Source organism: Budorcas taxicolor, chromosome 6 (assembly GCF_023091745.1).
Source record: "Budorcas taxicolor isolate Tak-1 chromosome 6, Takin1.1, whole genome shotgun sequence".
NCBI classification, from domain to species: domain Eukaryota; kingdom Metazoa; phylum Chordata; class Mammalia; order Artiodactyla; family Bovidae; genus Budorcas; species Budorcas taxicolor.
In genome coordinates this window covers 86,231,857-86,246,339 of record NC_068915.1, presented here as the reverse complement: position 1 = coordinate 86,246,339, position 14,483 = coordinate 86,231,857, and the positions used below count along the sequence as shown (strand labels likewise).

General features: G+C 38.4%; 1 protein-coding gene across 2 annotated transcripts in view; it reads right to left on the bottom strand.

Moving 5' to 3' along the window:
* RUFY3 (RUN and FYVE domain containing 3) overlaps positions 1-14,483 on the bottom strand; it is a 94,390-nt gene that overhangs the window by 22,126 nt on the left and 57,781 nt on the right. For both annotated transcript variants that reach the window (XM_052641738.1, XM_052641739.1), the window contains exons 2-8: positions 13,005-13,178; positions 12,117-12,234; positions 11,188-11,289; positions 6,172-6,295; positions 5,063-5,124; positions 3,739-3,804; positions 1,530-1,599 (exon numbers count right to left, since the gene is read on the bottom strand). In XM_052641738.1, coding sequence (XP_052497698.1) covers positions 1,530-1,599; positions 3,739-3,804; positions 5,063-5,124; positions 6,172-6,295; positions 11,188-11,289; positions 12,117-12,234; positions 13,005-13,178 — 716 coding nt within the window. The remainder of the gene's footprint in view (positions 1-1,529; positions 1,600-3,738; positions 3,805-5,062; positions 5,125-6,171; positions 6,296-11,187; positions 11,290-12,116; positions 12,235-13,004; positions 13,179-14,483) is intronic.

Sequence of the window (14,483 nt, the reverse complement as noted above, 5' to 3'; positions counted from 1 at the left end):
TGTCAACTCTTTGTGATACCATGGACCATAGCCGTCCAGGCTCCTCTGTCCACAGAATTCTCCAGGGAAGAATACTGAAGTGGGTTGCCATTTCCTTCTCCAGGGGATCTTCCTGACCCAGGAATCGAAACCGGGTCTCCTGCATTGCAGGCAGATTCTTTACCAACTGAGCCACTACGGAAGCCATATTCCCTTTACTATATAATGTATCCTTGTAGTTTATTTATTTTATACATAATAGATGTACTTCTTAATTTTCTACCCCTATCTTGCCCTCGCCCCACTGTTTACCACTAGCAAGTTCTCTGTTATCTCTGAGTCTGTTTCTGTTTTGTTTCATATTCATTTTTGATTCATGTTTTAGAGTCTACATTCCACATTTAGATAACATACAGTATTTGTCTTTCTCGTACTTATTTTACTAAGCACAATAGCCTCCAGGTCCATTTATGTTGTTGTATTTAACCAACTTTATTTCACTATAGGATAGTTAGAATTTGAAAAACAGAAGACGAAGTCTTCGTCATCTGAAAAGTTTTATTTAAGGTTTCTCACAGAAACATTTAATGCTATTGAAGAAAAAATATATCGTTGGTAAGCTAGGGAAAAAATATTAATCAGAAGTAAACTGTGACATAATATTTTAATTCTTATTTTAGGGACTTTTTAAAAAGTTTTCACATGCATATTCTTATCTGATCTTCAGGGTAATTGTGAGGCTAAAAGGGGAAACACTCTACTTTGCCAGAGAAGGAACTGGGTCTCTTGAGGGTCAAGTGACTTACTTGCTCAGGAGCACATGACATGTTAAAGCATGACATGTAAGCAGGAATTACTGGTCTTCTGACTAGTGTTCTTTAGGTTATATACCTCATCACCCTATCACCCCAAGGAGAAAATAAAACCTGTGAAGGGGGGAACTTGCCAATCCAGCACACACAAATCAATGCCTGGCAGAAGTGAGTCTTTGTCTATCTCTGGTACATACACAGTATCCGAAATGTTTAATGAATAAATAGATGATGAACACATTATCTTAAAAGGCTCTTCCCTGGTGGCTAAGAGGTTAAAGTGTCTGCTTCTAATGCAGGAGACCTGGGTTCGATCCCTGAGTCAGGAAGATCCCCTGGAGAAGGAAATGGCAACCCACTCCAGTATTCTTGCCTGGAGAATCCCATGGACGGAGGAGCCTGGTGGGCTACAGTCCATGGGGTCGCAAAGAGTCGGACACGACAGAGTTGGACACATTATCTTACTAAACATCAACTCTAGGCTAGACCAGACAAAACATTCACACAAGAAAGCAAAATATTTGATGAAACCAGGTTGTAATGCTACATAGTCCAGCTGGATAACTAAGATACTTGAGATAAGCCAGCTGGCCACTCCTGGTCAGAACAAGGAGTACTAGGGTAGATATTATCTGAAAAATCAAGTCCTATATTTCTAAGGCTTCGGAGAAACTATTTTCTACTAATGCATTTTACTAAATTCTATTAAGTCAACTGAACAATTTCTAGAACACTTACCTCCTCTGTCAGTTTAGTGTTGGATTTTTCTAATGCATCCACTTTTGCCTGAAGGTTGTTTACAGTAGCACTATGAAGAGAAGAAAAAAATTAAGTTTCTTTTGAGATGCAGAACAATATCCTATACTTTCTTTTAAAACACCCATCATACTTATCATTCACTGTTTACCGTCTACAATTCTCAATAGGCTTACAGGCTCTCAGACAGCTTACAAGATGATGCGTGTCTTACCTGCTACATTCTTGGCACTAAAATTTGTGGGGGGTTTTTTTCCTAGGAAGAAAAGTACTGTTTATTCAGATCTTGTTCATATTAACCATCCAGCCAAAGTATTTGGCCCCTGAGAGGTTACTTCTCTGTCAGTGAGTCAATTAGGGCTTATTCTCAGTCTATAAATAGCCTCCTCCCCCAGGTCAAAATGAACACACCCAAAGGCTTTTTGTGGGGGTCATGGGGCATGTGGGATCTCAGTTCGCCAACCAGGGATTGAACCCTCAACTCTTGCAGTGGAAGCACAGAGTCTTAACCACTGGACAGCCAGGGAAATTCCTTAACAAGCATTTGTTGATGAAATTAAAAGGTTCATGCGCTACACTGTACTTCAAGGTTTACTTATTTAATAATAATAATAGGCTACATGAATTATGACGTGCTGGACACACACCAAGCACTCTTCTAAACGCTTTTACTTGCACGATTTCATTTACTCCTTTCAACAACCCCATGTGCTAGGCACCTCCAACTATAGATGAAGAAACAGAAGCACTGAAAAAATAAATAATACTGTCATATTTATAATTCAGGGGCTTCCTTGGGAGCTCAGCTGGTGAAGAATCTGCCTGCACTGTAGGAGACCCTGGTTCTAGTCCTAGATCAGGAGGAAAGAAGGGATAGGCTACCCACTCCAGTATTCTTGGGCTTCCCTGCTGGTTTAGATGGTAAAGAATCCACCTGCAACGCTGGAGACCTGAGTTCGATCCCTGGGTTGGGAAGATCCCCTGGAGGAGGAAGTGGCAAGCCACTCCAGTCTTCTTGCCTGGAGAACCACCATGGACAGAGGAGCCTGATGGGCTACAGTCCATGAGGTCGCAAAGCGTTGGACATGACTGAGTGACTACACATAGCACAGCACATTCATTGTCAACTGTAACCATATTTTTGCTAAGCTAACATCTCTACAGTTCACTGTTAGTCATTATTAGTACTTGGTCCCCAGAAAAAATGTACTTAAATTGTTTTTGAGTTTTCTAGATGGAACCAAGACTGTAATTTATACTGATACTGGTGTAATCACATTTTAGGTCTTACTTAAACTAAAATGATTATCTTTCATAAGAGAACTATAAATCAGATAATTAAATGATGTATTAATTCTTATGAATTATTCAACAGTTTTTAGACCATCAATGTACTTGATAATACCAATAAATTTTGGACAGCTCTCCTCAGGAGAGGAGAGATTATTTTATGTTCTGGTCATGAAAAATACTTGGTGAGTACTTGGTAAATTAATGGTAGTGATGGTGAAAAGAGGGTAAATTAATACTACTGATCCCCTATATGAAAAAAATATATATATAAGGGACCAATGAGATATCATTAACCTACAGGTATTACAGCAGTGAGTGCTTCACCTAAGACATGGTCCTGAAATACATGATTGGATCTACTGAACCAAGACCTCCAATTTCAAGTGTCTATAGGACAAACTGGGCTTCCCTGGTGGCTCAAAGGTTAAAGTGTCTGCCTGCAATGTGGGAGACCTCGGTTCTATCCCTGGGTTGGGAAGATCCCCTGGAGAAGGAAATAGCAACCCAATCCAGTATTTTTGCCTGGAGAATCCCATGGACGGAGGAGCCTGGTGGGCTACAGTCCGCCGGGTCACAAAGAGTCGGACACGACTGAGTGACTTCACTTTCACTTTCACTTTCATGGCACAAATTTAAGAGTTCTTCACTGAGTATGTTTACATAATCACTAAAACTCTAATTATATATTAATTTTGTATTGCCTTTCATTAAAGGCCACCAGAACAGGTAAATGCCACATATCCAGTGCCTAGGCTCAGAGCTGAACTAGCAGGAATCCTATATATATACTGTTGAGTATTGTCTGAATTTATCCTAACTGCTCATAGTCAGTTTATCCTTCTCTCCTCTTCGCCACACCAAAATCCCCATAAAGTAATAATATTTATTCATTCTTTACTTCAGGTGTCTGTTGAGTTCTTCTACATAATTCTTCTGATCCAGGATTGCAGTAATCTGGCCATCTCTGAAGGGAAACAAGATAAAAAATAGAGAAAAAGTAAATAACATTAGAAATACCAAGATGTCCCACCTCCAATATTTTCATAAAACATAGGAAGGAAATTACAGCTGACACACTGAACCAGAAGACAGGCCTGATTAGAACTTCCTTGACACAAGAGACATGGAGGTTTAAAACTGTGAAGACCTTCCCAGCGTATTCATAAAGCCCTTCTTATGGCTTATACACCTTAATAACTTAGGTTACAGGTATAATGTATAATCTATTAGAGGCATTTAAAGAAAAAAAATTATCTTCTTGCAATTCAAAGATTTTTTTTCTGCTTTGCTGCTGCTGCTGCTGCTGCTAAGTCGCTTTAGTCGTGTCCGACTCTGTGCGACCTGCTAGTATTATTTATAAGAACAATTTTCCATTTGTCATAGGAATAAATTAGGCTTATTCGGGTGAAATAATAATTGTACTCAAAGGCAATATATTTGCCTTTAAATGCTATTTGGTTTCACAATGAATTGTTTAAAGGGCTTTCACAAATATCAAATGTTTACTATTACATGAGAAAATCAAGTGTGGAAAAAGGAGGTTCACTTCTGGCAACAGCTAATCTAGAACAGACAAAAGTTAAACAGACAGACTTTTCAACTGAATGAAAACTTCAAGGCCACATACCTCTAGGACTACTTAAAGGGCAAGCAATATAATTTAGTTCAATGCCTAAGGTTAAACACTTCAGGCTAATTATGCTTTCACCTGCCACATTTATAATGGGTAAAGGGTAAGCTTGTGATTGCTAATTTGCAAGGTACCGTATGAATATTTTAAAAGCTTTCAATTTTAAAATCATTTTAGAGTTACAGAAGTTTAGTGCTGAGTTCCCATATACTCAGCTCCCCGTAACGTTGGCATTTTACATAATCCCATGATGCACATGTCAGAGGGCAAATTTTAAGCAAACTGAGAATACAATTCTTCTGGTCAAGAAGAACATGTTTTCAAATGCTACTTTTGAGAGATGGAGCATTAGATTCCCTTTATAATACTTTTTATTTTATTTGCCCCTCAACCACATACCAGGAAAATCCACTGAACTAAAACCCCTGTTAGGGTTTAGCAGGCACAATAGATATTTTTTTATAAGACTCTATTTAGAGATATATCATCAGAAATAATTTCAGCAAATCTCTTAAAGCAGTACTGTTGTAAACTTTAAATACTATCAAACAACATCGAAGAAAAAAAGAAAACAAATTTTCTTTGCACGTACCCTTCACTACCTTTACTGCTGTTCCCATCCTTGAGATACATTGAAAAATCTATAACTCCAACCTACAGAGAGAATTTTCGAAATTTATTATAAAATTAGACACTTTTATCAAGCCATAACATATGAACTTGCGCAAACTGGGAGATAGTCAAAGACCGGGGAGCCTGGCATACTGTAGTCCATGGGGTTGCAAAGAGTCGGACATGACTTAGCAACTGAACAACAACAACAAACACAATGTCTCTTTCTAGGCACTTAAAAACAGCATTACAGTCATGCCAATTACTAGGAAATTTTAATAAAAAAAGTAATGCTTTTTATAATCAAGAATTGACAAGGGTTATAAGATTCAAGATCAAGTCAGTAGGATGACTAAGAAAGTCAACAGAACACTTAACATAAACCTAAGGTTTTGCCTGGCCTCCCTGGTGGCTCAGTCAGTAAAGAGTCTGCCAGCAATGCAGGAGACCTGGGTTCGATCCCTGGGTCGGGAAGATCCCCTAGAGAAGAAATGGCAACCCACTCCAGGATTCTTGCCTGGAGAATTCCATGGACGGAGAAGCCTGGTGGGCTCTAGTCACTAAGTGGTGTCCGACTGTTTTGTGACCCCATGAAATGTAACCCACCAGTTACAGTTACAGTTCCTGACCCAGGAATCGAACCTGGGTCTCCTGCTTGGCAAGCAGGTTCTTTACCACTGGGCCACTTGGGAAGCCCAAATTTAAGGTTTACTGAATGTTAAATGAATAAATTAAGGTTTAACATTTTTTTCTCTTTTGCTTTTTTCAAATATTCTACTATTAAATTCCTGTGTATATATTTTGGTGTATATGTGTGTGTGTATATGTTTGCCACTGAACCACGTAGCTATATATATATATATTTTTTTTTTTTTTTAACCTGTGCAAAATATTTTTAATGGGAATCACTGTTAAGACAAGAATTTGAAAAATATTCATTATGTATAATTTTTTATATTCACATCAAAATTAAAGAAAATTCTATTTATGACTCAGAATTTCTGTTAATTTGGTTGGTATAATCTGATCAATCCAAATTCTGAGATAAGTCAGAGTGATATACTAGGCCACCAAGTATCTCTCTCATACCTGAGAGTCCAAATCTTCTCCCTTCATACAGAAATTGGCATCAATGACATTCAGGCCCACCAATAGACCAGCAATTATAGCTCCTTCTTCTTCCATCATGAGGGCATTGGGTTCATAGAATTCACTGCAAGAGAAATCCATGGAATGCTCTATGTAATAAAACCTCAAGAATCCAGTGATGTAATCATGAGACAAGGAGTAAAGCATTTGTCTTGTGGTTATATATGGTCACCTATGATATTACTTGGATACTTCATTTTAGATAACAGGTATATGAACAGACTTTAGAGAATAGTCCAGCTGAAAGAAAAGTGATCAGAACAGTGTTTTCACTGAAGTGAGTATTCGTACTTTCTCACACATTTATATTTGCAATGTACAGGGGATAACTTTTCAATCTTTCATGCATCTAAAAAAATCTGTTAAGTTTGTTTTTAAAAACTACCTTTTTATTTGATCTGCTTTAGTTTTTATTTTTATTAAATATACATATTTTAATTTCTATTTTATATTGAAGTACAGTTGATTTACAATATCAGGTTATTCAGATATACAACAAAGTGATTTAGTAATACATATACATATATCCATTCTTTTTCAGATTCTTTTCCCATATAGGTGATTAGAGAGTACTGAGTCGAGTTCCCTGTGCTATATACATCAGGTCCATGTTATCTATTTTATATGTAATAGTGTATATATGTCAATCCAAACTCCTAATTATCCCTCTCCCCTAGATCTGCTTTATTTTAAATTTTATTTAAGTACCACATTCCTTTAACATAGTGAATAAACATTTAAAAAATGTAACTGTCAAACTAGTTACATTCTTTCGCTTTTGGATAATTAGCAGAAGTTGCCTAACAAGCATGCATAATAGGTTGAGGATGATTTAAAATGCTTGTTATCTTTTATTTAATAAAATCAGTTTTCATTACAAAAAACAAAAAAAAGCAGCACAAAAAGAGGTATACAAGAAACCCTGTAATTCTACCCACCAATGACCTGTTAATACCTTGATATATAATGTTTCAGATCATTTATGGAGACATATACTAATAGTCCGTCTAGTCAAGGCTATGGTTTTTCCAGTGGTCATGTATGGATGTGAGAGTTGGGCTGTGAAGAAAGCTGAGCACCAAAGAATTGATGTGCTTTTGAACTGTGGTGTCGGAGAAGACTCTTCAGAGTCCCTTGGACTGCAAGGAGATCCAAGCAGTCCATCCTAAAGGAGATCAGTCCTGGGTGTTCATTGGAGGGACTGATGGTGAAGCTGAAACTCCAATACTTTGGCCACCTCACGTGAAAAGTTGACTCATTGGAAAAGACCCTGATGCTGGGAGGAATTGGGGGCAGGAGGAGAAGGGGATGACAGAGGATGAGATGGCTGGATGGCATCACTGACTCGATGGACATGAGTTTGGGTGAACTCTGGGAGTTGGTGATGGACAGGGAGGCCTGGCGTGCTGCGATTCATGGGGTTGCAAAGAGTCGGACACGACTGAGTGACTGAACTGAACTGAACTGATACTTATTTTTGAGGGATACTAAAAGGGCTGCTGCTGCTGCTGCTAAGTCACTTTAGTCATGTCCAACTCTGTGCAACACCATAGACGGCAGCCCACCAGGCTCCTCCATCCCTGGGATTCTCCAGGCAAGAACACTGGAGTGGGTTGCCATTTCCTTCTGCAATGCATGAAAGTGAAAAGTCAAAGTGAATTCACTCAGTCGTGTCCGACTCCTAGCAACCCCATGGACTGCAGCCTACCAGGCTCCTCCGCCCATGGGATTTTCCAGGCAAGAGTACTGGAGTGGGTTGCCAGTGCCTTCTCCAACGAAAAGGGCATTATACCATTAAATCATTGTGAATTTCTTTTTGGCTTAACAATACTGTGAGTATCTTTCTATTTCAATGGATAATTTTCTGCAGTTTCATTTATACTGGCTTTATACCATTCCAGCATATCACTGTAGTATAAGTATATTCAGCCAAAACTCCCTTTTCCTTAGCCAACTCTCTCTAATCAACTGTTAGGCTAGTTTTGGCCTGTTCCCACGACTAATTCCACAGACCAGGCACAATGTGCTAAAAATGACTTTGAAATAAAAAAGTAAAAGAGAAATAAAGTACTTGAATGATTCTGAATGGATAAAAATCCTAGAAGACCCCTGAATAATTAAATATTCTTTCATGATATACCCAAATTATCCATACATACAGATGAAATGACTTGAAATATTCATTTCAACCAATTTGATATCATAACTGAAACATGACTGCAATCTACTTGTTTTCAACAAAGTCACTTGGGACTGACTGTTCATGGTCAACCTCAATGATTGGTAATAATACATTTCACTGATGTGAGTTTCTCTTTTCCTTTTGATTCTCTGTTAAAAATATTAACAACTGGTAAAACACTTCAAAAGCAGCACATGGATAATCTGCAAATTACCATCTCTCTCGATAACTGCACACGTTAACAGCCTGTGAAGGAAACTAAGAATTGGAATGAACAAGGTTCTTTAACACTTTATTCTCTCCTCAAAACCATACAGTACACATTTTCCTTTGTCTGGCTTCCCTTGTGCTTTATATGTGAGATTTGTACATATTGTTGATGCAATGGTAGTTCATTTGCTTCCAATGCTGGACAGTATTCCATGGTGGAATAAACTACAGTGCATCCATTTTGTTTGCTCTTTTCCGTTGTACAGTCTACAGTACTTTTATGAACACTACTGCACATGTTTTTTGGTACATATACACATGCACTTCTCTTAAGACATACCCAGGGTGTGAAAGTGCTGAGTCAAAGTGATTGAAAATGTTCTGTCTAGTTCGTAAGACTGAACCCATTTAACTCTGGTGCTCTGTGGATAAAGATCAAATTCTTTGGACCTCAGTTTGAATCAATAATTTTGATTCGAATAATTTTGATTGAAGACACTCCCCTGTATCCTCCCTGGTAGCTCAGTCAGTGAAGAATCTGCCTGCAGTGCAGGAGACCTGGGTTGGATCCCTGGGTTGGGAAGATCCCCTGGAGAAGGAAATGGCAACCCATTCCAGTATCCTTGCCTGGAAAATCCCATGGTCAGAGGAGCCAGGCAGGCTACAGTCCATGGGGTCACAAAGAGGCGGGCAAGATTGAGGGACTAACACTTTCTCACTTTCTTTCTACTCCCCTGTAGCTACCTACAGCTTGAACACTAGACCCTACACCTCATCAAAGCTTGATCCTTGGAAAGTTGAGCCTTCTCTTTATGGAAATAAATAAGCTTTCCCAAATGGTTCTTGTTTCTCTTTCTCCTGATTTGCTTAATTTTCTTAGGCAAGGAAACAGCAATCAATAGCATATGCAGCTGCAGCAACATTAAAACAATGCTCCGTATTAGGATCCGTAGTGCAATTTCTTGTAGAAACTAGACTCTTAGAAAATTCAATCATGTCTTCAAATTCTGTTACTTGTTCTTATACTATTTCTCAGAGGCAATATGCTATATTTGTATTTCTTTCAGTAAATATTAAAGTCCTACAAGGTACATAAGGACAAGTACACAAATCATACAATACGGCAGACTGCGTTTTCATAAAGAGAGCATACCCATGTAACCACCACATTAAAAAACAGTACGATTATCAGAACCTCCAAAACCACGTTATGCTCCCTTCTGCTCCTGATTTTGTATCCTCACCCCACCAATGGTAGCCCTTTCCTGACTTCTTCTACCATGAAAGGTAAGTTGTGTATGTTTCTGAACTTTATATAAATGGAATAATACACAGAATATTTTCCAAGTATTTTCCCTGTCTGGTTTCCAACAAAACCAGATTAATCCATTGGCTGTGTGTAGCTGCTATATGGTATTTCACTGTATGAGTACACCATAATTTACTTACCCATTCTACTGTGAATAGATACTCAGGGTCTATTATAAATATTTGGGGCTGGTACAAACATTCTAATAGATATGAACATTCCTGTTCATGTCTATTGTTAAACATAACTATACATTTTTTATTGGATATAATAACTAGAAGTGGGATACTTGGTCACAAGAAATGCTTATGATCAGCTTTTACAGACGAGGGCAGTTTTTTTTAAGTTTCTATATTAATTAACTCACCAGCAGAGTTCCTATACATCTTCTCCAACACTTGGCATTATCTATCTTTTTCAGTTTTGCCATTCTGGTGGTTGTGTGAGGTTATCACACTCTTGTTTTAACTTATATGTACAAATGGCTAGTGAAGTTAGGTATCTTCTCATGTGTTTACTGGCCATTTCAATTTCTTCTTTTGTGAAATGTTTGTTCAAGTCCTTTACCATTTTTATATTTGCTCATTTGCCTTTTTCTTTTTGGACTGAAAGACTGAGTTCTTTATATACCCTGAATATGCATCATTTGTTGAATATATGTATTACATATCACAAATATCTCCTTTAGAGTAATGAGTTGCCTTTCACTCTTAAAGAGTGTCTTTTGATAAACAGAAGTTCTTTATTTTAAGGTAACTAATTTATTCTTTTTTTTTTTTTCCTTTATAGGTAGAACTTTTTGTGTCCTGTTTGAGAAATTTTGGTATACTTTATGTGTCTTCTAAAAGTTTTATTGTTTTCTCTTTTCCATCTGTACCTATGACCCAACTTGAAACTATTTTGCCTGCTGCATTGGAATTTAATGTTACATATCAACTTCTTGTCTTACAGAGCCTGGGTATATGTGAAGGTGTCAAAGCCTTTCCTGCTTTTCTGAAGGTGTTAAGTTTCGACCTGTCCTGCAAAGGACCATACCTATGCCACAGCCAACAGGTGGAACACACTTTATAGAAAAGCATCTAATCTTAAGTATGTGTGTGTGTTTGATGTGGGAGAAGGCATTAGCTGAACTACGTAAAACTGTCATGAATCAACTGTTTCTGATCCACAAAAATGATAAATTTATATGATTCAACCTAATATCATACAGAACATACCGAGAAAAGGAGAAAGTTCAACAAGAAGATCTTCATACCTGAGAAGTTCCTTCTTATTGATCAAAGCTTTCATGTATTCTGAAAGTTTCTTTTGCATTAGTGCCAGACGAAGCCAGGCTCTTCCTCTGCCTACAGGTGTTCTACGAAAACACAAAAACCAAAAAACTAGTAGAAGCAGCGACGGAGGCCACAGTGGGACAGGCTCATTTACTCTTGCTAATGATCCCTCAGTACAGTGTGTGTACGAGGCGCTCCTGACACACAGCCCCTCTGTCACCACATTCCTATGTGAGGAGTTCTATGAGGGCTGGTGGGGGCCAGGGGTGTGCTGGGACAAATGCTCTTGTGAGGAATTAATTACTGAACGAGACTACAATTTGAAGACCTCTGGGAGGCCAAACTGAAAATGTCCCATCAGATTTGTTTTGGTAAATCCTAAGTTTAGTGTGGATCGTGTAAGTACCCAAATAACCGTAATGAGGACACAGGCCATTCAGACCTCTACCTGATTAAAATTAGACCAATCTAATTTGGGAAGGCAATCACCTACTCTTTTTCAAGTTTCAAGGCAGGTTATGGATATCAGTCAGTTCCTGCAGTTCACTTGACAACTGTTTTAATCGTGGTTCTCAAACTCCATAAGCCAAGTCTAAGATGCCACCTCCCTAGATCTAATTTCTTGAGACTCACTAGCTGATACCCGCAAGGGCTTTGAAAAAAATAAGAGAATGTTCCGTATTTTAACATGAAGACAACCTCTCTTAGATCAATAATAATTATCCCTCACACTTCTCAATATTCTACACTACCAGGGCCCTCCTAACAATGTCTATTCATAACAATATTATGCATTTTGGATTGTTATGAAATACATTATTATGGTCATCACTGTCTTCAGTCTCACTCCTAAAGGAAGTGGGTGAGAAGAATGTTTTCCCTGACACATAGAATTCAACCTTAAACTTACTTAAGTCCTGGAAGATCTTTAACACTTGCTGTTATCTCTGCAGCTTCTGGAACAAGCTTTTCTACCAGTTCTAGAGGCCCCCAGAAGGATTTATTTTGTCCAAGAAAAGTTTTCTTAGCTAAGGTGATAAAAACAAAGCAGTAGTTTAATATTTTTTACATTAACATATTCTCAACACACACATACCCTACTAGCTATTCAGTGTGTTTTTCAGGGAATTAATCCCAGATTATTAGACAGTCTTAAAATTATTCATGCTTTCAGAATTGATAACATTTCATAAAAATAAAGAATTCCTACTTCCCAAGATTCAGTTCTTCCTCTTTTAGGAGGAATTTATGGCTCACTTGTATATGAACAATAAAATATTTTAATAATATCGTGCTTTAAGCTGTGTGGTATTAGTGAAGAAAACAGTCTAGTGGTAAAGAATGTGTAACTCAGGAGCAGGTTATCAAAGACTGGGGAGGAAAAGAAGCAAAGGTGAATAACACCAGGTCCTGCCCTTGAAAGCTAATGGTTAAGTGGGAAGAGCATGCAAGCAAGAGTCAGGACATCAGAGTTCTAGCACTTGCTTTGCCCCTACTTGCTGTGGGATTTTGAGCAAATCATGCCCCACTCTAGACCTGTATCCACCAGTGAAACACAACTGTCATCTTGAATAGATACTTGTAACAGTGCTTCCAGCTCTAGCTTTTCAGGATCTGTATTTTTTAAGCCTTATACCGTCAAACATATTTCTGTACCCACATAGGTTGTATCCCAGTGGATTAATATGAATTCAAGAGGTTTCTTATTCTTTGGCTCTATAAGGAAAGCTTCTCTTCTTGAACACGTATTGCTGGGAAACAGGTGCATGCACATTCTCATTTTGAGGCCACGGCCTACCTTTCAAGCCGTGTTTCAGGCAGTGCTCCATCACCACAAAGAACTGCTGCAGAGGTGCGTAGTCAGAATCCAGAGTTCTCCCCAGGTTCAGAGCAGATTCGATCAAGCCCTTGATACTCAGCTTGGCCATGTTCATCAGGTTCATGCGTTCGTTAGCCATGAGATAATTAGGATCTGCAAACCCAAGGGGGAGAGCGTGGAGCCTGGTTACTGGAAATAGAACATTTAAAAACTCAGTCTAATTTCACTACGTTGACATCTGCATTGATGGTGCAAAAGTCACAGTGGGTAAGACTACTGGTGTCTTGGCAAGAATCAAGGCAGTGACACCAAATTATAGTAATAGTTGCTGTGTTCTTCTCCACCATGCACTTGCTATTTAAAAAAAAAAAGAGAGAGATGCCAATCTTCCTTGGGAATATTCTTGGCAGAACACTAAAAGGTGTATTTATTTTATGAAAATTTAAACCTTGAGTACAGTCTTTTAATATTCTCACCACCACCTTTGCCACTACCCTGACCTAGGCTGGTCATAACTCAGTACTGCACAGCGCCCACATGGGCCACTTCTACCCTGGCCCCGCCCCATCCATTCTCTGCAGCTTGTGAAGCTCAAAAAAAATAAAGCCACTGTAGAAAAAAAGGATAAAGGGCTTAAACTTTGTTCCCAACATGCTATTTGCATTATTAGTATTTATACTAGGTAGAATTATTATTTAAACTGAGCATTCTTAAATGAACTAATTAACATTATCAGTATAATGCAGTCTTAGAAATTAACCAACTGCAAAATTGTTTTTAAGACTTAACATAGACTTAACGTGGCTCTCATCAACCAAATACACCATCTGGGGAAAGGGACGAAATACCACATTTTACCTGACGAAAGTCTGAATCACCTTTGTCCGCAGGTGCGTACCCTTTGTCTGGTCCTGTAGGTTCTTACAATGATGACCTCAGTACCTCCTCACTGCACTTTAGGAGACAGTTACACCAAGAGCACCGATTGATAGGGAAGAGAAATGAGGCTCAGAGAATAAAGGAGCTGACCCCAGGCACAGCCAGTACTACATGACGGAGCCAGAGTCTACACTCTGTCTCTCTGACTTCAAACCACGTGCTCCTGACAACTATTATCCACTTAAAAACGCATCAGTGACTCCAAATAATGTGCATCCTTCCCTCCTGCTGACCATTCTTTTACACAGTTATCTTATTTAATTCTTGTGACTCCATCATTTAAGTGCTATTCCCCTTTCCAGGTGCTAAAGCCAGCCTATAACGGTTTAGAGATCCAAGGCCAAACACTTCCTAAGTGGCAGAATATAGACCTGGATGTATTATAGCATGAAATGCTCTTTAATGCACTTTCCTAGAGAGGTATGAAATGTTTTACCTTTTTAGGAGGACTAAAAGTAATACTAATAAAAGCCCCTGCTCCCATAATAGAAACAAAGCAGAGATTATTTTATTCAAATT